The sequence below is a fragment of the Chelonia mydas genome, chromosome 22 (assembly GCF_015237465.2).
Source record: "Chelonia mydas isolate rCheMyd1 chromosome 22, rCheMyd1.pri.v2, whole genome shotgun sequence".
Classification (NCBI taxonomy): domain Eukaryota; kingdom Metazoa; phylum Chordata; order Testudines; family Cheloniidae; genus Chelonia; species Chelonia mydas.
The window spans coordinates 6,757,237-6,780,221 of NC_051262.2; the positions used below are offsets into that span (position 1 = coordinate 6,757,237).

Consider the following 22,985-nt stretch of genomic DNA (forward strand, 5'->3'; position numbering starts at 1 on the left):
GGTCACAAGGTTTTACATGGGGGGTCACGAGCTGTCAGCCTCCACCCCAAACCCCGCTTTTCCTCCAGCATTTATAATGGTGTTAAATATATATAAAGTGTTTTTAATTTATAAGGAGGGGTCACACTCAGAGGCTTTCTATGTGAAAGGGGTCACCAGTACAAAAGTTTGAGAACCACTGCAATATGTGTTTTAATGTGGCGAAGTGTAAATGTATACATCTGGGAACAAAGAATAGATTGCAGGCCGTACTAACGGGATGTGGGACTCTGTCCTGGGAAGCAGTGCCTCTAAAAAGATTTGAGGGTCACAGTGGATAAATTAGCTGAAAATGAGCTCCCAGTGTGACGCTGTGGCCAAAAGAGCTAATGCAATCCTGGGATGCATAAACAGGGGACTCTTGAGTAGGAGTAGAGAAGTTACTTTACCTCTGTATGACTGCTGCTGGAATCCTGTGGCCGGTTCTGGTGCCCAAATTGAAGAACGATGTTGATAAATTGGAAAGGGTTCAGAGGAGAGCCAAGAGAATGGGAAATATGCATTATCATGATAGACTCCAAGAGCTCGTATGCAGTGTTATTGTAGCCGTGTCAGTCCCAAGATATGAGAGACAAGGTGAGTGAGGTAATATCTTTAATTGGACACTTCTGTTGCTCAGAGAGACAAGCTTTTGAGTTACACAGAGCTCTTCTTCAGGTCTGTGTAAGCTTGAAAGCTTGTCTCTCTCACCAATAGAAGTTGGCCCAATAAAAGACATTACCTCACCCATCTTGTCTCTCAAAGAGTTCTATTTAGCTTAACAAAGAGAAGGTTAAGGGGTGACTTGATCACAGTCTGTAAGTAGCTGCATGGGGAACAAATATTTAATAACGGGCTGTTCAATCTAGCGGGGAAAGACATAACACAATCCAGTGGCTGGAGGTTGAAGCTAGACAAATTCAGACTGGAAATAAGGCATAAATAGTGAGAATAATTAACCATTTGAACAATTTACCAAGGGTCGTGGTGGATTCTCCATCACAGGACATTTTTAAATCAACAGTGGATGTTTTTCTAAGAGAGCTGCTCTAAGAATTATTCTGGGGCAGGTCTCTGGCCTGTGCTAGACGGGAGGTCAGACTAGATGATCCCAGTGGTCCCTTATGGCCTTAGACTCTACGAACGTATGAACTGTTCTCTCACAATTATTCGCCAGCATGACACACCCATTGCAGCCCCATCACAAGATGTGATTATTTTGTGGTTGTCTGAAATGTCAGTCTTTGGGAAGGTGGCCCACAGCAATTAAAAGCTGAGTACAGCTGTACTGAGTAACAGGAGAGTAAATCTTAACGTGGGAGAGTGTGATGTTCCTTCCTGTATGCCTTGTCCCTGCCAGTGATAAGGAAAGAGAGTGAGCATGAAAATATGGGTCCCCCACGATGTAGAGCAGAGCACTCCCACTGGCCTGACTGCTGACAGAATCTCATTAAGCGGAGCTCCATACACAGTAAGCTCTTCTAAATTACTGACCAGGCTTCAGTGGTTTAGGTTAGGTTAAGTACAAACGTGCAAAGTGTTCAGCCCAAGAGATAACATTGCACGATGCACTGTGCCTCTTTTCCTCAGACAACAGATCTGCTGACGCAAGCAATGACAGAACTGTCCCAGACCCTGACGACAGACTATCGAACCCCACAGGGAGATTATCAGCGCATCCAGTACATCCCTGTGTCACAATCCACAGCTGGCCTGCAGCAGCCCCAGCACATACAGCTGCAGGTTGTGCAAGTGGCCCAGGTAGGTAATCTACTGAGGATGTATCTTAGATCTCTCCCCGAGCCTAAGTGACGCCATGGTTTTGAAGACTTTAAACAAAATGTTATGATGGTGAAAGGTTTGGGGAGGTCTCACCTGGAGACGGAAGCTCAAGCTAAATTTCCGGTGCTGCTCCAGGGGCTGCCCCTCGGGAATTGACAAAGTGAGTCAGAGAGTGACCCACTTCTGCACTTGGGAGGAGCAGTTTGAACTTCTTTTTTCTCCCGGAGACCTGGAGCCAAAATCTGAAAGCTTGGCAAGTGTTTGCTTTCTCCATGTATTAACTCTTAGGGTGTTCGTCCTCTGTGACATTCAGTAACCCCCTTAAAAATAAATAGAGAGGATAACTGGATTAATGGAGCTGGGGAAATGGATTTCAGACAGCTTTGCACAGCCAGATCAGCTCCTTTACATCCTTCAGCCTCTGATTGCTTGGGTGGATCTGAAAGTGTCAAACAGCTTATATTTGAGCCTGAAATGGGGAGCTGTTTCCTGTCCTTTTGTCGCTCATTTTTAGCAATGCTGCACCCCTTGTTAACGGTGGCCTAAATACTGGCACCGTTTGACATGAATTTATGAAGTTTTAATGATTTAGCTGCTGAGATTCTGGTGCCTGCAGCTTTGCATTGATTTTAACAAGGTGTGATGTCTCTAATTAAATTACTATAATTAAGTAGAAATTGGTGCCTCTAAGGGTCTTTAATAGGTAAGACACTGGAAATTTCACTTTTCTTTCCCCTAACATAGATCTGTATCTAATCAGAGCATGGATATGCAGTTCTGGAATGTATGAACACATACATTTACAGAGAGGAAGGATGGTCCAGTAGTTAGGGCACTAATCTAGGACTTGGGAGTTCAAGTCCCTGATCTGCCACGGATTCCTGTGTAATTTTGGGCGGATCACTTACTCCTGGTCTACACTACAGAGCTAGGTCGACGTAAGGCAGCTTATGTCGACCTAACTCTGTAAGCATCTACACTAAAACGTAGCTCCCACCAATGTAACTCGCCCACTACACCGACTGGATGGATAACTCCACCTCTGCGAGAGGTTTAGCGCTTAGGTTGATGTAGTTAGATCGACACAGTGTCGGTGTAGAAACTGCATTGCTTACACTGTCTGGCGCTGCCTGTGAGAAGCCGTCCCACAATGCCCACACTGACAGCTAAATCTGTGCAAGTGCTCCTGGTGAGGATGTGCACCGCCAGCATAAGGAGCGTAGTGTAGACATGCAAAAGCGATTGAATTACTGTAGTGGCTGTACGTCGACCAAACTTAGGTCGACTTAATTTTGAAATGTTGATTTGCCCTTAGTCTCTCTGTGCCTGGGATCCCCATCTGTACAGTGTACTTCTCTACCTCCCAGGGGTGTTGTGAGAATAAATACATTAAAGATCGTGAGGCACTCAGATGCTATGGTAATTGGCACCATATAAATGGATAGATTTAATAATTAGAGAACTGTCTCTTTGCGCCACTAAATTTATCATTTACCTTCCATTATGACTCAATTTTTTAGCCCTGTTTACAAGTTAGCAACAACCCTGTTGTAATGCAGGCTACTGATCAATCCAAGTGTTGCTTATTGTTTAATATTTGTATTATGATAGTGCCCAACATTAGGATCATGGCCCCATTGCTCTGGGTACTATGCAAACAGACACAGTCCGTGCCCCAGAGAGTTTACAGTCCACAACTCTGCTTTGATTTTCCCAGGCTACCTCACCTCACCAGTCCCAGCATTCCACGGTGGACGTTGGACAGCTGCATGACCCCCAGACGTACACCCAGCACGCCATCCAGGTGCAGCATATCCAGGTCACAGAGCCAGCCCCAGCAACGCAGTCGTCATCACAGGTATCCCACGCTCTCCATGCAAAGAGCATTCTCCGTGCCAGGATGCTCAAGCTGGAGTTTTATACAGCCCTATGCAGCTGATGCTCTGTCCGTAGGACTCCCCTTTAAATCCTTTAGAGTACTGCACGTGGAGCCGTTGCAGCATTAGGACCTTGATATTATTTAATAGTTCCCAGATATTCCCATTTATCGCAGCATATGCAAGGTAGGGGTGTAAAGACACTTAGGTGGACATATTTATGACTCCATATGGTTAAAGGGATGAAAGAAGTTCACAGATCTGCGAATACTGGCCATCCTCAAGGGAGCTCATGGGAAGATGTGCGTTTTAGAGAGACGTTATGGACTCGGCATGAGGCTAGCAAATCCTGAGTTCTAATCCTGGTCTGCCATTAACCAGCTCTCTGTGCCTCAGTTTTCCCATCCGTATAATAGGGCTAATGATACTTAGAGTGCATATTTGAAAATATAAAGTGCCCACGTACAATGGTGGTGGGTATTTTAGAAATGCAGAGATAGCTTATGAGAGATATGGATAATGATTTATTTATTTATTTAGATTGTTTAAATGGGCAGTTTCTTTTTAAAAATGCAAGTCTCTTGCTGTATGTACAAGATTAACATAGTATTTAAACAAAAGCATTTACACGCTGGCTTGGTGCCAATAAAGGATTCTCAGGAGTCTCCCAGTCATCTGTCCTAAAACCGTATTTGACTTCATCCCTCCCTCAGAAAAGCTTGAGGTAAAATATAGGCCTTGCAGTCATCAAATCAGGCTGTGGCAGACACAGGAGTGAGGTAAACTCCAAGGCCCTTCACTGAAAATGCTCTGCCAGCAGCCCTCTCTGATGTAAGCCAGGGGATCATGTAGAGAGGCAGCCTTGAAGGTAGGTACAGCCCCCACATTACTCTCTGGCTACTTGTTTTAAAGCAGTGATGACTAATGGCAGAGGTATTCCCAGGCAGTTAATTCCCAGGCTCTGAGACCAATAATGAATTATTTCTGTTACACATTGAAACTATCTGAAGAAGAATTAAAGCCCTTTTCCTAAGCATCAGAAAGTTCAAAATTCAACTCTTGTTGCCCCAGAGAGTGTTCAGTTTCTGAGCAGTTAAAAGACTTGTACTGTTTCTGGTTCTGATCCCGGCTCCCTGCCCCAGACTTGCTGCGTGACGTTGGGCAAATCACATCTCTCTACCTCCGTTTACCTATCTCGGAACTGGGTCTGATAGTACTGACTGAGCACACAAAGAGGTTGTGAGGCTCTTTGGGTGGAAGGTGCTATAGAAGGTCAAAGCACTGTTATTATTACAGCATCAGAAGGGTCGCCGTGTTAGTCTGGATCTGTAAAAGCGGCAAAGAGTCCTGTGGCACCTTAAAGACTAACAGATGTATTCGAGCATGAGCTTTCGTGGGTGACTCTTTGCCTGTTATTATTACAGTGACCAGTGGTAGAGCAGGACTTAATTGTAAACATGCAACGAAGTTTATAGTTGTCCACAGAACAGGGGCAGCATGGGTGGCAGCAGCGGAAGATGTTCCCATACTGTTCTGCCACCCTTGCCCTGGTATGAAAGAGACCTGAGGATGAGAAAGGAGTTCATGCTCCACGCGCATTCATTCAGAGTTCGGCCTCTTCTGAGACTGCCGGTTGTGGGAGTGGTTGTGATACGGACATTTTTTCAACTAGGAATGACGCAGGGAACCCACTGATTCCTGTACCAAAAGACAGCTGCAAATGTGCAATAACTATTGATCGCTGCCGATCTGGGCTGAGGCTTGCACTGTCAACTAAAGGATTAGTCCGACAGTATCCTAATACTAAGAGTAATGTATCTCCAGCAGTACAAATGCGTGTAAGCCTTACCGTGCTGGCAGATAAATAATTATGTCTGTTTTCATGGTGTTGTTCTAGGTGGGAGCTCAGCCATTGAGTCCCTCATCACAACAGTCTCAGCAGGAACTCAGCCCCTCCCAAATGCAAACAACCACATCAGCACCAAGCCAAACTCTCCAGCAACAGCAAGGATCCTCGGTCCAGCACACGTATCTACCCAGCACATGGAACTCGTTTCGTAGCTACCGTAAGTATCAGAAATGCGAGGAGGTCAGCAATCACACTAACTCCTTTTGGGACTAGATTCAAGTCTCTTAGGCCCTTTTCCTCCATTTCCCCAGATGTAAAATGGGAAGTGTAATACTTCCCTACTTCACAGAGGATTGGGAGGATTCATTAGTTAATGTTCATTAAGCTCTTTGAAGAGGAACAGGGCTATATAAATACAAACTATTATTATTGGACTTTCCCCTTTCCAGGCTGGAGTCACACCCTTGTGTTTTAAGTGGTCTGTTTTAGCAGGCTGGCTTCTCTTTTCCAAGGGGAGTGCATTTGGCACGAATAAGTCTGACTTGGAGAATGGATTGTTTAAATTCAGAGGAAAGCCCGAACGCATTCCGAAAAGGCTCATTTAGGAGAGGGTGACACAAAATGGACTTTTCACACCTGATGTCAAGTACCTTCCTGTGCAACTCTGGCCAGCAACCCTCTATGAATCCTGGAGCAACACATCCTTGAGGAATACTTCCATATGTGGCAACGATGGGATATGATGGCTATGAACTAAAGGCCAGATCCTGAGATGATGTCAGTTGGTGTAACTCCACTGAAGTCAATAGGGCTATGCAGATTTTCACCACCTGAGGATCCGGCCCTAAGTGTCTGATTCTTTTTTCCACGGGAGCTCAAATTTTGCCCAGATGAAGGCTGTGTTGAGAACTCACCAGAAGCCCAACACTTAAATTGCATGATCCGGCATCAGTTGCTGCCTAATCTTGCAGCCCTTGGAGACTGGGTGCCAGCATGAAACTTCCATCTTGATTTAAGCAGCCGCACTGCACTTCATGCTGAAACTTGTACTCTTGGCCAGTCAGCCTTACCTCTGCGTTAAAATGGGGATAGTCTCAGGCCCTATTGTAGCACTCCCAGGCTTTATTTGACCCTCAGGCCACCCTTATTATTGTCTTCCATACTAACCTCTGAGAGTGTTTTAACTATAATTCTTCATCCTCTTTTCTAGCATCTGAAATTCAGATGATGGCCATCCCACAGGGTCAGTATGTGATCGCAGAGACCTCTGTAGGCACTCCTGTCACCACAGTGAACACAGGGCAAGTAAAAGCAGTCACCCAGGTAAGCAGAAGGATGGCAGTCTTTGTTCTGGGAGGATGAATTAGACATAAAGCGCTCGGTCTGAACACATTAAAGAAACACCAAAAGAAATGTCAGGGGGGCCAAAGTAGGAAACATGGTGGTGTCATACCAAGGGTACATGTAAAGGTGTTTTCTGAAGTTAGGAGCTAATGTGCCTTACAACTGATGAAAACTGAATGTGTGTGTGTGTGTGTGTGTGTAAGTGACAGAGAGATAGAATTGTATGATCTAAAAGGTCACAGGCCTTCTGCAACACTTGTACCAAGTACCATATTGGGGCAGTGTCCGTAGCTACGCTTGCAACCCGTAGTTACGTTACATGCTGGGACTCAGGAGGCCCAAAGCTGAGGAGCAGTGTGGCGTTGTTCTTTAGGCTCCAGGAGGCAAGAAATGATCTATTTGGTGGGAAAGTGTCAGTCATCTACTTCAAGGGAAAACATAGTTAATTTTTTATGTCGTACCACAATCCCTATGAGGTGGGGTGGCAAGGTGATCTGCCCCTTTAAGGGGCTGCAGAGCTAGGGAGCAGCAAGCCCTGGCCTAAGGAGAAGCCCAGCAGGTAGGAGCTGGGAATCAAAGCCAATCATTAGCTGCTGCTTAGTTGGATATGCTGATCACCCTGCTACACACAAGTGAAAATGAAGAACCCTGTACCAATGCATTTACAGTCTGATGCCACCGTGTGGCAGACATTTAGTTGTGTGAGTGGCTTTACATGAGCAAATAGTTTCATTTAGCTCATCAAACTGAGTCCAGGACTATTCCCTTGCATTAATGATTGCAGGATCAGGGCCCAAATTAGTAGTATTGATTAGTTATAATACTTCAGATAAGTAAATATTTATTAAAGCTGGCTACAGACAGAAATTAATTTTCAAAACAGTTTTAGAAACTTTTAAACTCTTTGCATAACTGAATGGTATGAATGGACTCAGTAAAAGCTGCCATGATACTCATATTGTCTAGCAGGAGATCCAACATACTGATATAGAATACAGAAAATACAGCTCCCACTGGAATGTATGGCAAAATAGGAGATTTTCAGAGTTATTGTAAAGTGAGTTAGTTATTTTAATTTTTTGCATGGGTGGGTTAACTATACAGTTGGTTTTAGCCAATGTTAAATTAACCCCTTTTTTTTAATAGTAGTTAAATGAGCCGTACAACTTTGAAAGTATCCTGTTTGTGTTTTTTTTCTGTCAAAGTTTAAATGCAATACAGTTTAGTTTTATAATCGCCCATTCATATAGACAATATCCCCCAGTGCTGAGACAGAAAAGTTGTAATAAGAAGGTGTGAGAGAAAGATGGCTATTCAGCGGGTCTGAAACACAACCGTAACTTGTGCTTCTACTCTCTGTGCAGACCCATTATGTGATATCTGAAGGTCAACCCGATCTGGATGTAAAACAGAACTCTTCACTCTCCAGTGGGGTGCAGGTGGGTGTGTCTCAGCCATCAGCGCACTGTGACCCCTTGGAATCACAACCAACCAATCAACAGCAAACCACGCAGTACATCATCACTACAACCACCGACGGGAATGGGGGCAGTGAAGTGCACATCACTAAACCAAGAACTTTCTCCGCAGAGCACGAATGAAAAAATCCCATTGTGTCCCCTGACTTTAAGGACAATCTCTCCCCCAAAACATCTGGGTGTCCTGGAGCTCATTATGTTTTAAAGTATTCATTCACATAACTTCAGCTAGAATCTTGGCGCTCTTGTTGATGCTTTATAAGGGGGTTTAAGTCACAGCAACAACTAAAAAATACCCTCAAAACCCTTTGGGAATGGTGCCATCTTATGCAAATCTTTAAGGAAAAGGAAAAAGTGAGAAGCGGAAACTGCTTGCCCAGAACTTTGCTTTTTGGCATGTCTGATGACCCTTATTTTCCCTTTGTGGAAGTATCACAGTATACAACATTTATTATAAAGATGGGAGAAAATACTTGCCAAACAATTAGCTAATGGCAGATTATGCCCCATGTACATTTCCACCATCTACAGGTAAACAAAAAGACATCATATAAACTGCCTGTGGTATTCGCTGTATGTCAGAACTGCTCCCTGTGTCTTTATTTTTAAATGGCCAAGGAAGAAGGGAACATACCAGCTAGATAAAGAGCAGACCGCCTGGAAAGAAGCAGCAAATCGGTGACTCCTTGTGTGTGCGTGAGTGTGAGAGAGACAGATGTAACAATGAAGCTGTGAAACTGTGCACAAGCAGTCAATTAAATTATTATTTTAGCAACCTTTTAGAACTGTTTACATGTTCTCTGCGCTGCCCTGCCAAGAAGTTCTGGGGAGAATGAAAGATGCAGTCTTGAAACCTCAATGTTTGGAATTGAAACCCTAATAGCACATGACGGTAACACTGAGCCTATACTGTGTTTCCCCTGCACTCACAGGGAACTCTTCTTTTCCCTTGTAAACCAATAAAAGGCTCAGTAATGCTTAAACCTGAATAGTAGCTTTGTGCTGTGACCCCTAATGAGAATGGGGGGAGGGAGTTTAAAGAAATTGATTTTTTTTAAAAAAAAACCTTTTCTTTGGTAGTTTTAAAGTAAAAAGGCACTCCGAACTCTGTGCCTTACAATTGCTGTTTGAAACTCACTTTAACCTGCAATGTCAAAAGAGAACCTTTGTAATCTGCTCCCTGTGTACACACTTTTTGCAAATGTGGTATACTTATCTCTAGGGCTGCCTCAAAATTTAATTTCTTTTCCCCATGAAGGTTGAATGGAAAGTTGGTTGCGCTGATAAAGTTGGTTGCTCTGATTTTCCACGTACCTTGTGCTGCAATTCGTATGGACTGTTTCATAAAATGACCAGCCTTGGACTCAGGAAACATAAAAAAAAGAATGCTAGTGGACCACTATTATAGGACAATGAAAGCCATCTCAAAGGATTGCTTGATCCGGCAGACCTGGTCTTTTATAGACCTTGTGTTATGGTTTGGGACCAGGAGAAAGGGAAGCTGTGTCTTTGAAGCAGTTTATTTTTTCTTACATTGCTCCCCTTTAAAGGTCTGTTTGTTTGTTTTTAAACTAAGGGGAAGGGGTAATTTTTACTCTGGTACTTAGGAGAATATCACCACAGCTCCACTGATTGTTGATGGGAGATACTAAATATGCCTAAATCTCTAGTGACTGTACTTGAAAAGCTACCCCAAAGTGTCAGTGTCTAATAGGATACATTGTAAACTTTGGTCTTAATGGCCTTTTGTGACATAATAATTAACAGATGAGATCTCTATTCTGAATAACTTTTCTTTCGTGCTGCACTGAAGATCCCTGGCTTATACACATGTCCCCACTGGTTTTGGTGGGGCTACTTGCGAGTGTGTGTAGGAGTTCCCGATGATGCCAAACCTTAAACTGAAATCACAATTTAAAACCGTAACTGGACGACTACTTGATGGCGAAGCCTGGTGACACATATTGCTGTGATAAATAACATATCCGTTCATATGGAGTGGAAATAATGACCGTGCACGAGGAGGTAAACCCTGTTTAAATATTGGCCAGCTCAGCATTGCTTTAGGGTAGTTTTGAAGTGATTGGCCAAAATGTAGACTAAATTTGTACCTGGGATCTTCCTGCTTTGACTGTTCCGAAATGCTGGGGCATTAACAAGTGAGGGGCTTGGGTCCTGATCCAAAGCCCACTGAAGTGAATGAGCATCTTTCCATTGACTTCATTGGGCTTTGGATCAGGCCCTTTCTTTGCAGAGGTGCTGAACAACGGTCATCCTTGTTGATTTCAACTGGAGTTGTACATGCTGAGCACTTCTGAAAATCAGGCCTTTGGTATGTTGTTGTGTCGGCGAAAAGAAGGAAGCTAACTGCCCTGACTTTGCCTCACAGCTTCTTATTCAAAAAAGGGGGGCTTTTCTTAGATTGCCAGACGATCTACTGACTAAAAATGTAGGTATACACATTCCTCTACACAATTCTACAAATTTAAAATCAGATATGTGGTACTACAGATAATGAGAAGTAGGAGATCAGAAAATGTCACATGGTAAATAGTTACCGTTTTACAGGAGTCTTTTAAAGTCTTTCAAGGTCCAGTTTCCAGATATGAAGAATAAGCCTTTAAAGCATTGCAAATGTAGGCTTTAAAAAGTAATGTTTTCTTCAACTCTGTTTAGAAAACATTGCTAAATGGGGACACTTGTTCTTGTACCAGTTGTTTCAAGTTGAAAACAAGCCAGTTGTTATGGAATGCAGTTTGAAAATGGCCTTTTTGAACTTGTATCTTGTTTATCAAGGATTTTTGTCCTGTGTCTCACAGAGGCACCACGCACAAAACCACCAGCCATAAACCAAAGTGGTGGTTCACTTTGTGTCCCAAATTAATGGATGGATGAGAATACAATACAGTATATACAAAGAGAGACATAATCTTCCCTGGGAATTAAACATCATGCATATTCATTCCAAGGTAATGAATTATAATGATTATACAGATTTGGGGAGAGAACAGAAATTTGGTAGTGAAAAATAGTCCTACAGTTGGGTCTGTAGTGCAGGGCCCCTCTTAAAAAAGAAAATCTGTTTCTATGGCTGTGTGCAGACCTGCAGTGCAGAAAACATATGAATTTCTTTTCTTTTGCTGGAGCCAGCCCAAAGATCTCTGTCTCCTAAATAATGTCCCATCAGAGCTTAATTCTGGAGTACCCTTCATTGTCACTGAGAGCTACGGTGCTCCCTTTGGCTTCCATTGGGGCCCCCTGCTCATGCTGCATCTGAGCGCAGAAGTTGGCCCTGACTCTGTACTCTCCAAAAGAATCTTACTTGCTTCTTTCCAAGAACTATTAAAAAACCTGGAACTAAATCTGGATGTTTCGTGAGACACTGAAGCTGACATACTAGTTGCATCATTCTGACCCTGTTCTGTTATTTAAATGTGTCTGTTTATTGTACATTCAGTGACCGTTATAGTGTTAATAGTATTGTGATTTCTGGCAGGTGTAAAAACAAAATTAATAAATTTTTCTTCTTTTTTAAATACTGAACATGATTTGTGCATTCATGATGATTGCAGCAGCAGCTGTTGTAGTCAAATATGATTCAGCTTACACCAGTAAGTTACTTGTCTTAAGCTTCCAGGTCCCCTAACTTCCAAGGTGCTGCATAATTCTGCCCCTCCATACTTCTGCCCTTGGGACTTTTTGTATTACCCTCCACTTTGCAATATACTGATCATATAATTCTCCAATAAACACCTTCTCATCTTCTTCCATGCTGCCTGCTCTGCATGGAATGTCTACCCTAAGTTCACATGCAAGGCCACTGTCTTTGCCTTGATCAAATCCTTCCTCAGGACCCAATTTACCATCATGCTAGCAGCGTAATTTGGGATTCTTTATTCTATAGATAGCCACTGTGTCATTACATTTTTGGCGGCATCCTGATCATACAGCTAGACCATGCCTACACTACAGACGTTATATAGCGGCGCAGCTGCACCGCTGTAAGATCTCCCGTGTAGCCGCTCTATGCGGATGGGAGAGAGCTCTCCCGTTGACGTAATTAAACCACCCCCAACAAGCAGTAATAGCCATAGCATAGCGTGGTGGCTATCGGAAATCAGTAGAGGAGCCGTTCAAATCCATCCTATGTCTCTAGTGGCTAATGGCTGATACCATGTGATGATTGTTTGGTGGCCTTTGTGAATATGGGTGTCAGTCCAGTTCTTCATGACAGATGTCTCCAACACATGGGGAAAAAACATATTCAACCCTCGTTGGCAGTCTCAGCAGTATGAATGGAATGGGCCATGGAGACACCGACCCACTCCTCCTCAGATCCCTCTAAGTTAGGGTTCAAGCACATTGACCACACAGTGTGGAAAAGCTTGTACAGCTGCAGTTGCATCTGTGCTGTGGAGAATCTGAAGACATGAGGTTCCTGCACTGTCAATCTGGCACCTTTTCACCAAAACTAAATTAAGTGATAGGAAAGAAAATAAGTTACTTTGTTTTTTCTTGCTCCACAGCCTGGCAGGGGCCGTGAGCACTACATACTCCTCATCAGCAGCCCTGCCAGCAAGGATCGGGCAGATTCTGAAGGTACAATTGGGCCTTTGGGACTGGAGAGATGGTAGCTATGATACAGGGTATGATGAGTGGGGATGGGGACCGGGAAAGAGGTCCTCATGGTTCTGTAAGAGATGCTGGAGATGGGAACCCCATAACTGAAGTGTTTACAAAACTTTGAGGCCTAGACAAAAAAAATGAAATACAGACGATGCTGGTATAACTGAAGATTACACTCAGTGAGCTAAAAAGAAATGGAAGGATCCCTGTATCTCACTCACAGTCGCACGGGGCATACTAGCCTCTTGATATCTTTTCTGCAGAAGGATGTACAGATCCAATGATGAAATTGTTAATGTAGTCCTTCAGAAATATAATAGAAAGGACTTCATATCTGAAAAATCAGAGGGGCTTTAATCCCATCACTGCTGTGAATGTATGAACTGGCCATGCAAACAGTGGTTAATTCCAAGGAGAGAGAAGTGTTACTTAGTGATTTAGCATCACATCAGCACCACATGACTTACCTCCATGTATTCTTGATGCAGTTCCATTTTGACATTTTAGGCAATGATCTTTCAGAACAGTATTTGAGGAACAGAGCTGGCTGCATGAGAAATGCAGACCCAGGGTCGAGGAGGACAAGAGGAGCAGGGGAGAAGAAGGGTCTTGGGGGACTCAGAGGACTGAGCAGTGAGGAAGGGAAATAAAATGAAAACTTGCACACTGTAAAAAGTGGTCTGATTGTGTGTTTTAATGATGGGAGCTAGTAAAGAACTTTCCCTAAGGTCATGCTATTGCATAATTGTCTACTATAGAGACAATTCCTTCCTCCAAAGCACTTGGCAACAGACATTGTAAGTAAGGCTACACATCTGTCATGGATTCTGTGATTTTATGAAACCTCTGTGATTTCTTGAAAATTCCAGTAATTCAGCCCTGGGTGGCAGGGCTCAGGCTTTGGCTTCAATAAATCCATGATTTACTGTTTATTGTCGGCATCCCGTCAGTGACGTTTGATAATAATACCAGTGCCAAAATCATAGCCTTAATTATAAAAGAAAGGATACTGGATTAAATGGATCTGAGCTAGCGTGGCAACTCCTCTGTTCTTAAAGGGTGTAAGTGGGAACTAAGGTGGGGAAAACGGAATTAAATGGATTCCAGAAGAGAAGATTGAGGGACCACCTACATAACTGTTTTCTATTTGCATTTGCAGCCAAACTGATTCCCCACAAAGAGCTGCGCTCATTAAAGAGCCTCATATGTGGTTTTAAAGCCAGGTTTAACCTGATCTGGCAGCTGTCCAGACGGCTCAACCACAGCATGTGATAAACCAGTTTGGGCTGCAGAAACGCATCAAGCATGTTTAGAGACCTTGGAACTAGCAAGTGCAAAGTCACCCCTACAAGGAGAATACTGAGAAAAGCTCAGAAGCTATCAGACCCGCACATACACTTATCTATCCGCCCCCCTCCACACCAGTGCCCCGCCCCTCACACGTCTATCCGCCCCCCTCCACACCAGTGCTCCTCCCCTCACACGTCTATCCACCCCCCTCCACACCAGTGCCCCTCCCCTCACACGTCTATCCGCCCCCCTCCACACCAGTGCCCCGCCCCTCACACGTCTATCCGCCCCCCTCCACACCAGTGCCCCTCCCCTCACACGTCTATCCGCCCCCCTCCACACCAGTGCCCCTCCCCTCACACGTCTATCCGCCCCCCTCCACACCAGTGCCCCGCCCCCCCACGTCTATCCGCCCCCCCACACACCAGTGCCCCGCCCCCCCGTCTATCCCCCCCACACACACCAGTGCCCCTCCCCCCCGGTCTATCCGCCCCCCCCACACCAGTGCCCCGCCCCTCACGTCTATCCGCCCCCCCACACCAGTGCCCCGCCCCCCCACGTCTATCCCCCCCCCACACCAGTGCCCCGCCCCCCCACGTCTATCCCCCCCCACACCAGTGCCCCTCCCCCCCGGTCTATCCGCCCCCCCCCCACACCAGTGCCCCGCCCCCCCACGTCTATCCGCCCCCTCCACACCAGCGCCCCTCCCCCTCACCTTGGCACCCGCAGCTACACCCCCCTGGGCACCCACTTCCTCGCAACAAACCTTGCTCCCTATTTCTTCCGGTACCGCCCCCCGCGCTGCGCTAACCCCACCCACCCAGAGCCACGCCCACTACGTGACATCACGCTGAGGCCGCCGGGAAGGGCAGGTGCGCATGCGTGAGAAGGGTTCGCCAGGCTGAGCTGGGGGCTCCGCCTTCCGGGCACCGTGCTCGCGCTCTGGGGAGAGGGTGCGCGCGCACGCGCCCCTGCCCCTCCCCTCCCCTCCCCGTGACCCCGCGAACTCCCTGGCTGCTGCGCCCCTCCCGAAATCTGGGAGCTGGGTGAGCCGCGTGCGGCCTGGAGCCGGCTGCGCGGGACAGGTGAGGGGGGCTCCTGGGGGTGGGGAACGGGGGGACAGGGGCCTGCGGGGGGGTGGTGAAGGGGGGACAGTAGCCGGGGTGGGGAGCTGGGTGGCCCATGGGGCTCCTTGGGTGGCCCATGGGGCTCCTGGTGGGGGGGAGCTGGGTGGTCCGGGGGGGGGGAGCTGGGTGGTCCATGAGGCTCCTGGGGGGGGAGCAGGGTGGTCTATGGGGCTCCTTGGGGGGGGGGCTCCTGGGGGGGGAGCAGGGTGGTCCATGGGGCTCCTTGGGTGGCCCATGGGGCTCCTGGTGGGGGGGGACTCCTGGCAGGGGGGAGCTGGGTGGTCCATGGGGCTCCTTGGGGGGGGGGGGCTCCTGGCAGGGGGGAGCTGGGTGGCCCATGGGGCGGGGTGGTTGGGTTCCCAGGGATGAGCTACTAGCATGGTGTGAGGGTTCCTGGGGGGCGGGGTGATCCGTGCAGAGAGTGGGGCTTTTTGTTGGGGGTGCTTGGCAACGTCCTCCAAGCCACTGTTTGTGACCCGGGTAACCGTATTCCTTTCCAGCGGCTTCTGATCCCTTAAGTGGACATGTGTCCTCAGCCAGGCTATTTTTTCCTCCATCCTGTGCACTTACTGTTTGTTTGTTTGTAGTGTTGCTGCTGACTTTGGTTATCAACTTTTGTTGTTAGCAGAAAAAGCATTGAATTATTTTGGGGGATGAGCACTCCCTGAAGAAATACCTAGCCATTGCAAACAGATCTGTCTATGTCCATCCTTCTTTCCCAGGGCTCTTTGGAAGGGATGGTTAGAGGGTGATGATGGGTGCCATTTGAGGAGTTTGTTTTGTTATGTGATATGTTAGCACGGGGGTGGGCAAACTTTTTGGCCCAAAGGCCACATCTGGGAATAGAAATTGTATAGCAGGCTATGAAGGCTCAAAAATTGGCGTTGGGGTGCAGGAGGGGGTGAGGGCTCCGGTGTGGGGCCAAAAATGAGGAGTTTAGGGTGCGGGAGGGGGCTCCAGGCTGGGGAGGGGAAGGGGGATGTGGGGTGGGGCTTGGGATGAGGGGCTTGGGGTGCAGGAGGGTGCTCCGGGCTGGGATCAAGGGGTTTGGAGGGCGGGAGGGGGATCAGGGAAGGGGGTTGGGGCTTGGGGCAAGGCTCAGGGGTGCAGGCTCCGGGCGGCGCTTATCTCAAGTGGCTCCCGGAAGCAGCGGCATGTCGCTTCTCTGGCTCCTATTGGGAGGCGCAGCCAGGTGGCTCTGCATGCTGCCCTGTCCGCAGGCACTGCCCCTGCAGCTCCCATTGGAGCGCCGGAGGGGACCATTGGAGCGTGTAGGAGCCGGAGTGGGGCCACGCTGCAGCTTCCGGGAGCTGCGTGGATCGGCCCCCAACCCTGCTCTCCTGCTGAAGCACCAGAGCCAGGCCATGCCACGGCTCCCGTGTGGAGTGGCTCCAGACCCTTTGCCCTGGCTGGAGCGCCAGAGCAAGGCAAGCCCCAGACCCCACTCCCCAGCGGGAGCTCGAGGGCTGGCTTAAAATGGCTAGCAGGCCGTAGATTGCCCACCCCTGTTAGTGGGTGTATGTTGTTATAGTCTATGTGGTTTGCGTTTGAGTATTTGTTTTGTTTTCATTTTATCAATGGTTGATGTTATATTTTGTAAGTGCTTTGAGCCTGGTATAGGCCGCAAGATCTAAATAAATTTGGTAAGCCCTTTTAAAAATAAATGAGGGTGATCTGGAAGAATTAGGTAACTCTGTGTCTTATAGTAGCTAGTGTAGAGTATCATGATTGTAATATTTTTAATAGGGAATGGTAGGTCAAGCATTGAATTTGCTGTGTAGACGGTCTTTTGGGCAGTGGGAGCAAGGACTGCTGAGATTTATTCCTGACTGCCACTGGCTCTTAAGAAAGTCCCTTAATTTCTGTGCCTCAGTTTCTCCCTGTATAGTAGAACTAGTATGACTTCCCATACCTCACAAAGCTTATAGAGTATATTTTGTAAACCCCATTGAAATGCTAGTTGACCATGTTGGATTATAATTGTCTTTATTGGCAGTGTAGTTGTCTGTTTCTCCAATTTATGATGAATTCACATGGTTTAACCAGATTATTTATGAAGCTAAAAGTCCTAGAACTTGCGTTTTAATTTTAAAAAAGTAAACGTATTCCCATTTTTCTACTCTTATTGATTAAAGTTCAATCTCCTGTTTATTTACAGATCAGGTACATTTGAGATGACTTCAGTTCACATACTTTAATCCGGCTTCTCTAATGTTCTTAATCCTTGGCTAGAGTGTCCACACTTTCTGCAGGCAAGAGGTAATTCCTCCTCTGAACCAATTTAGTTCTGAAAAGGAACTCATCCCCTGTGATATATTGAATCAAACTGCACTATGGCTTGGAATAGAAATGAGATTTCAAAATTAATTACGTTCAGTGTTCCAGTGGCTGAACATGAATCGAGATTCACATGTAGGGCAAACTAATGAATGGCTTAATGTTTGCTGTTTGGACAAGCCTGATGCTGCTGAGTAGTTGGCCCTTTGTAGATGGTGTATTGAAGTCACAACCACAGAAGCAAAGTCTTGAATTCTTTCATGTCTACATCATCTTATTGTGGCATATTTTGCATGGTGGCAGAGAGCTCAAGAGTGGAGGCATGAGAGTAATGTTTAACTCACTTGTAAGAAAGCTTCAGGCTGCTATGGAAAATAAAGGGAAAATATTTACAGATCTCGCATCTGGTCAGAGCCTTGAAGTATCTTTGCAGACCTGTAGCCTGAGGTCTGGTTTGCTCAGCAGGCAACACCCTCTAATTCCAGTAGCTCTTACTTCATCATTCTTTTTACACTTGTCATCTATCCCCATGTCTTGGGTTTTTCTATTTCTCGTAGTTTGCATTATTCTACTTATAGGTTTCACCCTCTTCAGAATCTTGGGTTGTGAGGCTTCTGAGCATGAACCATAAACCATGTTGTAAGAGTGAATTTAATGTAAAAGTGATTTAAATTTAGGCCTCCAAATTAGTTTGTATATAAAAACACTTTTTTTTATGTGTATTTAAACATTCCTCAACAGTGTTTCATCCCAAATATTGCAGGAATGATGTAGTGCATAAGACTCAAAGTGAAGCTGACCAGGCCAGTCTTTATTATTAAAGTTTAGTGACAGGCAAAATATAAATTGCATATATAGTAAAAAGTAAATTATTAGTGTAGTAAGTGGAACAGGTAAGAAAAATGTAAAACTATGGCTATTAATCAGCTAATGTCCATTTCTGTTTCCCTAGTGGTGTTTATATATACTCTGTGTATGTTTGTGTGCTGGCATGTCACCTGAAAGAGTGATAGTCCCGAGTACGTCTATCAGATCTGCATTGTCTATTTCACTATTTAGTAAATTCACATGGCAGTTACACAATTCTGTGGAACTTGAATGGATTCTGTTAAAATAATTTCTTCATCAAACCTTCTAAAAAACTGACATCTTCAGTTGTATCTGAGAATTTTGGACTTCGTTGTTGGCAAGTTTATGCCAGTAGATGATAGTTTCTTTTGTTCAGGGACTGAGAGTACAGTGCAGAATGGATTCTCTGGACCACATGCTGACAGACCCATTGGAGCTGGGACCATGCGGGGAGGGAAATGGCACACGGATCATGGAGGACTGCATGCTGGGAACAACAAGAGTTAGCCTGCCAGAGGACCTCTTAGAGGATGTAAGTAATAATGAGAGCACTTTCCATTTCCAGAGTGTTTGTCAAACGTAACTACTTACTCACCTCGCAAGGAGGTTGTGGATATTATTCTCACTGTTTCACAGAGGAATGTCAGAGCAGTTGTGAGGTGGGGGAAAAGAGGGGTAACATCCCCAGGCGTCCCAGGCCCTGCTGAAAAAAGGTGGGTTTTGAAATCAACTTGACTCAGTCTGGTTAGTTTAACACAATTGGAACTCCCCCTTCCCCTGACACCTGTATAGAGACATTTTAACAGCTAGTGGTTGACAGCTTGTTATCTTGTAGCCTGGGCTCCTTCCTAGATTACAGCATAGCTAGCTAAACATGATTTTAAAGGTGCTGAGTGGTGTTTCAAGTCATGTTAGCCAAATCTATTTTAAAAGCCCCCTTTTTTCCTAGTCTGTTCTTTATCTAGTAAACGTAGTGACTCTCACTGTCTTCTCAGATCTAATATTAAAACATCTTTCTGTTACTTTTATACCTCCTGATCTCTCTCTCCATCTGTTATGGGTCCTCATGACTGGAATCCTTTAATACGTTGGCCTTTCAGTGTTTTACACTACCACTTTCCACAGTCTGCACCAGACAGTGTCTTGTGACTTATATTTAACTCTGGAAACCCTTGAGGGATAAAGATTTGTTAAAGATGCTGAAAGGTATTTTGCTTCATTCTTGTCTTTGTCTCCTTCAGCCTGAGATCTTTTTTGAAGTTGTCAGCCTGTCTACGTGGCAGGAGGTGCTGACAGACTCACAGCGAGACCACCTAAAAAAGTTCTTGCCCCATTTCCCGGAAAACAACACTGAGCACCAGAACAAGCTCATCCCAGCGCTGTTCAGCGGAGAGAACTTCCGCTTTGGAAACCCACTGCACATTGCCCAGAAACTCTTTCGAGGTCAGTGTCAGCTCATTCTGCTTTTAATTTTTTTTTATTGAATGTATATCTGGTGAAAGGTGCCAGGTTGATCGAGAAGGAGACTGGAGCTCTGTTTATTCATGGGCTTGGTACAACACAGACCTGTTTGCTGAGACTGTCAACAAGGCATCAACTAGTGCCTTTTTTGTGATGTGTACACTTGTCTGCTGAGACCTCCAGACTTATTTCTCAGAGGCCACTGTAATGTGACAAGAACTCTTGGTCATCTGACCTAGAACAGCAAAGCTCCAGATCTTGTGTCACCTCTGAGAAATGTAATCTCTTTGATATTATACTTGATTTTTCAACAGGTCGTGGCTGCTGTGGCATCTGGATTATTTATGTAGAGAAAATAAACTAAAAACTTTTTAAAAAGGTTTCCTTTCAGCTTGTAGCTAAGGGAAGTCAAAACAGTTTTTATTCTTTTCTACAGATGGGCACTTTAATCCTGAAGTTGTGAAATACCGACAGCTCTGTTTCAAGTCCCAATACAAACGCTACCTGAACTCCCAGCAGCAGTACTTCTACCGACTGCTCAAGCAGATCCTTGCTTCCCGCAACGTAAGTTCTTGCAAGGTGCAGTGAGTTACTTGATGCATTACATGGAAAAACATGGTTTAAGTTTGTCTGTTGAAGGATTTGGTGGTGGTCATGTAGCCACTATTCCCTGCTGGAATGTTTTATTAAATACTGCAGTTGTTTTGATTTGAGGCTTGGTTGGTCCCTAAATGTAAAGTTGCTGAAAGGATTCTGGATGCTCACGCAGATATTTGACAAGTATCTATCTTACCCTGAACCTGCACAGATGCCTTACTCTTCTATGCAGCACCCTCCCCCCCCACCCTTTTTTTCCTTCCCCCATGAGAACCTCATTGTTTTATAAATAATGTATAGATTCCACGGTCAGAAGGGACCATTGTGATCATCTAGTCTGATCTCCTGTAAAACACAGGCCATAGAACTATCCCCAAAATAATACCTAGGGCAGAGCTTTTGGAAAACATCCAGTCTTGATTTTAAAATTGCCGGTGATGCAGCATGACCCTTGGTAGATTCTTCAAGAGGTATGTCAGGGTTCCTTCCCCACTCTGAACTCTAGGGTACAGATGTGGGGACCCTCATGAAAGATCCCCTAGGCTTATTCTTATCAGCTTAGGTTAAAAACTTCCCCAAGGTACAAACTTTGCCTTGTCCTTGAACCGTATGCTGCCACCACCAAGCGTTTTAAACGAAACAGGGACAGAGACCACTTGGAGATGTCTTCCCCCAAAATATCCCCCCAAGCCCTACACACCCCCTTTCCTCGGGAGGCTTGAGAATAATATCCTAACCAATTGGTTACAAAATCATCAAAGACCCAAACCCCTGGATCTTGGAACAATGGAAAAATCAGTCAGGTTCTTAAAAGAAGGGTTTTATTTAAAAAAAAAAAAAAAAGGGGGGGGGGGGGGGGGGAGGTAAAAATCATCTCTGTAAAATCAGGATGGAAAATACTTTACAGGGTATTCAGATTCAAAACACAGAGGTTCCCCATCTGGGCAAAACCTTAAATTTACAGAAAACAGGAATAAACCTCCCTCTTAACACAGGGAAAATTCACATAAAACGAAATATAAACTAATCCGCCTTGCCTGTCTTACCTATACTGGTTGCAATATTGGAGACTTGGATTAGGATGGGTTGGAGAAGATGGATTTCTGTCTGGCCTCTCTCAGTCCCAAGAGAGAACAACCAAGTAAACAAAGAGCACAAACAAAAGCGATTCCCCACCCAAGATTTGAAAGTATCTTGTCCCCTTATTGGTCCTTTGGGTCAGGTGCCAGCCTGGTTAGCTGAGCTTCTTAACCCTTTACAGGTAACAGGATGTTGCCTCTGGCCAGGAGGGATTTTATAGCACTGTATACAGAAAGGTGGTTACCCTTCCCTTTATATTTATGACAAGGTAGTTACCCACTGGTATACATTTTCAGCTTATTTCCAGTCTGAACTGGTTTAGGTTCAACCTCCAGCCAGTTATACCTTCTCTGTTAGACTGAAGAGCCCATTGTTAAATATTTGTTCCCCATGCAGATATGTATAGAGTGTAATCAAGTCACCCTTTAACCTTCCCTTTGTTAAACTGAATAGATTGAGCTTTGAGTCTGTCACGAGAGAGGTGTTTTCTAATCCTTTAATTGTTCTCTTGACTCTTCTCTGAACCTTCTCCAATTTATCAACCTCCTTCTTGGATTATGGGCCCCAGAACTGGACCTAGTATTCCAGCAGCAGTTGCACCAAGGCCAAATATAGAGACCAATTATATTTAGCTCTCAGCCTTTCTCCCTCACCCCCTTCCATCCCAGCAAAATAAATATTGTCATTTTATGGGCTGGCAAAGTGAGGGTCAAGTGACTTCCCCCAACATCATGTTGTTCAGTGTCAACATTGGGAATAGAACCAGATAGTTCGGACTCCCTGGGCTAGTCCATTCCCAATGCTGACTTCTTGTCACCTGTGATAGCAAACCACTAGTACTGACTCCAACTATTTTTCTCTAACCATTAGTGTGCATTCCATTTTCGTTAAGGCATTGGTATCTTGGCTTCTAAATGTATCTGACTGGAAGTGCAGTGAAGTATTGTTTGAGGTTATTTTTTAATATAACAATGTTTTCATTAAGTTGTTAATAGTCATGAAAAAATACTACTGTATTAAACATTAGATACAGTTTCTCTTCAGATTGTATATATCTTTCGCCTTGTATTAAAGCTGGTTGCATGTGTTGTTTGAAGGCTAATTGGACAGTTTTTCTCCTGCTGAGATTGAGTTCAGTGTCCAGTTTCTTTTGTAAGTGGTCACAAAAACCTAAGCTTATCCACTTGGATGTTACTGATGCCATACCCTTTAGCAGGGGAAACCCAGAACCCGAACTTGAGTCTCTTGGTAGATAAGGAAAGAGGAACTATCTTCCAAATAAACCATTTATTTGTACCAACGTCGCCACTTCTGCTGTCAGTCAGTAGTC

The 22,985-nt window shown here is 45.2% G+C and overlaps 2 protein-coding genes across 16 annotated transcripts in view; both read left to right on the top strand.

Annotated features, from left to right (window-relative positions):
* PRDM10 (PR/SET domain 10) overlaps nt 1-11,884 on the top strand; it is a 75,018-nt gene extending 63,134 nt beyond the window's left edge. For all 9 annotated transcript variants that reach the window (XM_027830726.3, XM_037882097.2, XM_037882095.2 and 6 more), the window contains 5 exons: nt 1,609-1,779; nt 3,518-3,658; nt 5,575-5,743; nt 6,737-6,849; nt 8,235-11,884. In XM_027830726.3, coding sequence (XP_027686527.2) covers nt 1,609-1,779; nt 3,518-3,658; nt 5,575-5,743; nt 6,737-6,849; nt 8,235-8,471 — 831 coding nt within the window. In that variant the 3' untranslated portion in view covers nt 8,472-11,884. The remainder of the gene's footprint in view (nt 1-1,608; nt 1,780-3,517; nt 3,659-5,574; nt 5,744-6,736; nt 6,850-8,234) is intronic.
* A 3,218-nt stretch (nt 11,885-15,102) lies between these two features.
* The window catches only part of NFRKB (nuclear factor related to kappaB binding protein), a 33,778-nt gene continuing 25,895 nt past the window's right edge, over nt 15,103-22,985 (top strand). For 2 of the 7 annotated variants that reach the window (XM_037882090.2, XM_037882094.2), the window contains exons 1-5: nt 15,136-15,349; nt 17,550-17,650; nt 18,894-19,049; nt 19,759-19,960; nt 20,415-20,542. In XM_037882090.2, the coding sequence (XP_037738018.1) occupies nt 18,915-19,049; nt 19,759-19,960; nt 20,415-20,542 (465 nt within the window). In that variant the 5' untranslated portion in view covers nt 15,136-15,349; nt 17,550-17,650; nt 18,894-18,914. Of the gene's footprint in view, nt 15,350-17,549; nt 17,651-18,893; nt 19,050-19,758; nt 19,961-20,414; nt 20,543-22,985 lie in introns of all 7 variants that reach the window. The other 5 variants (XM_043534023.1, XM_043534025.1, XM_037882092.2 and 2 more) reach the window with 4 other exon arrangements.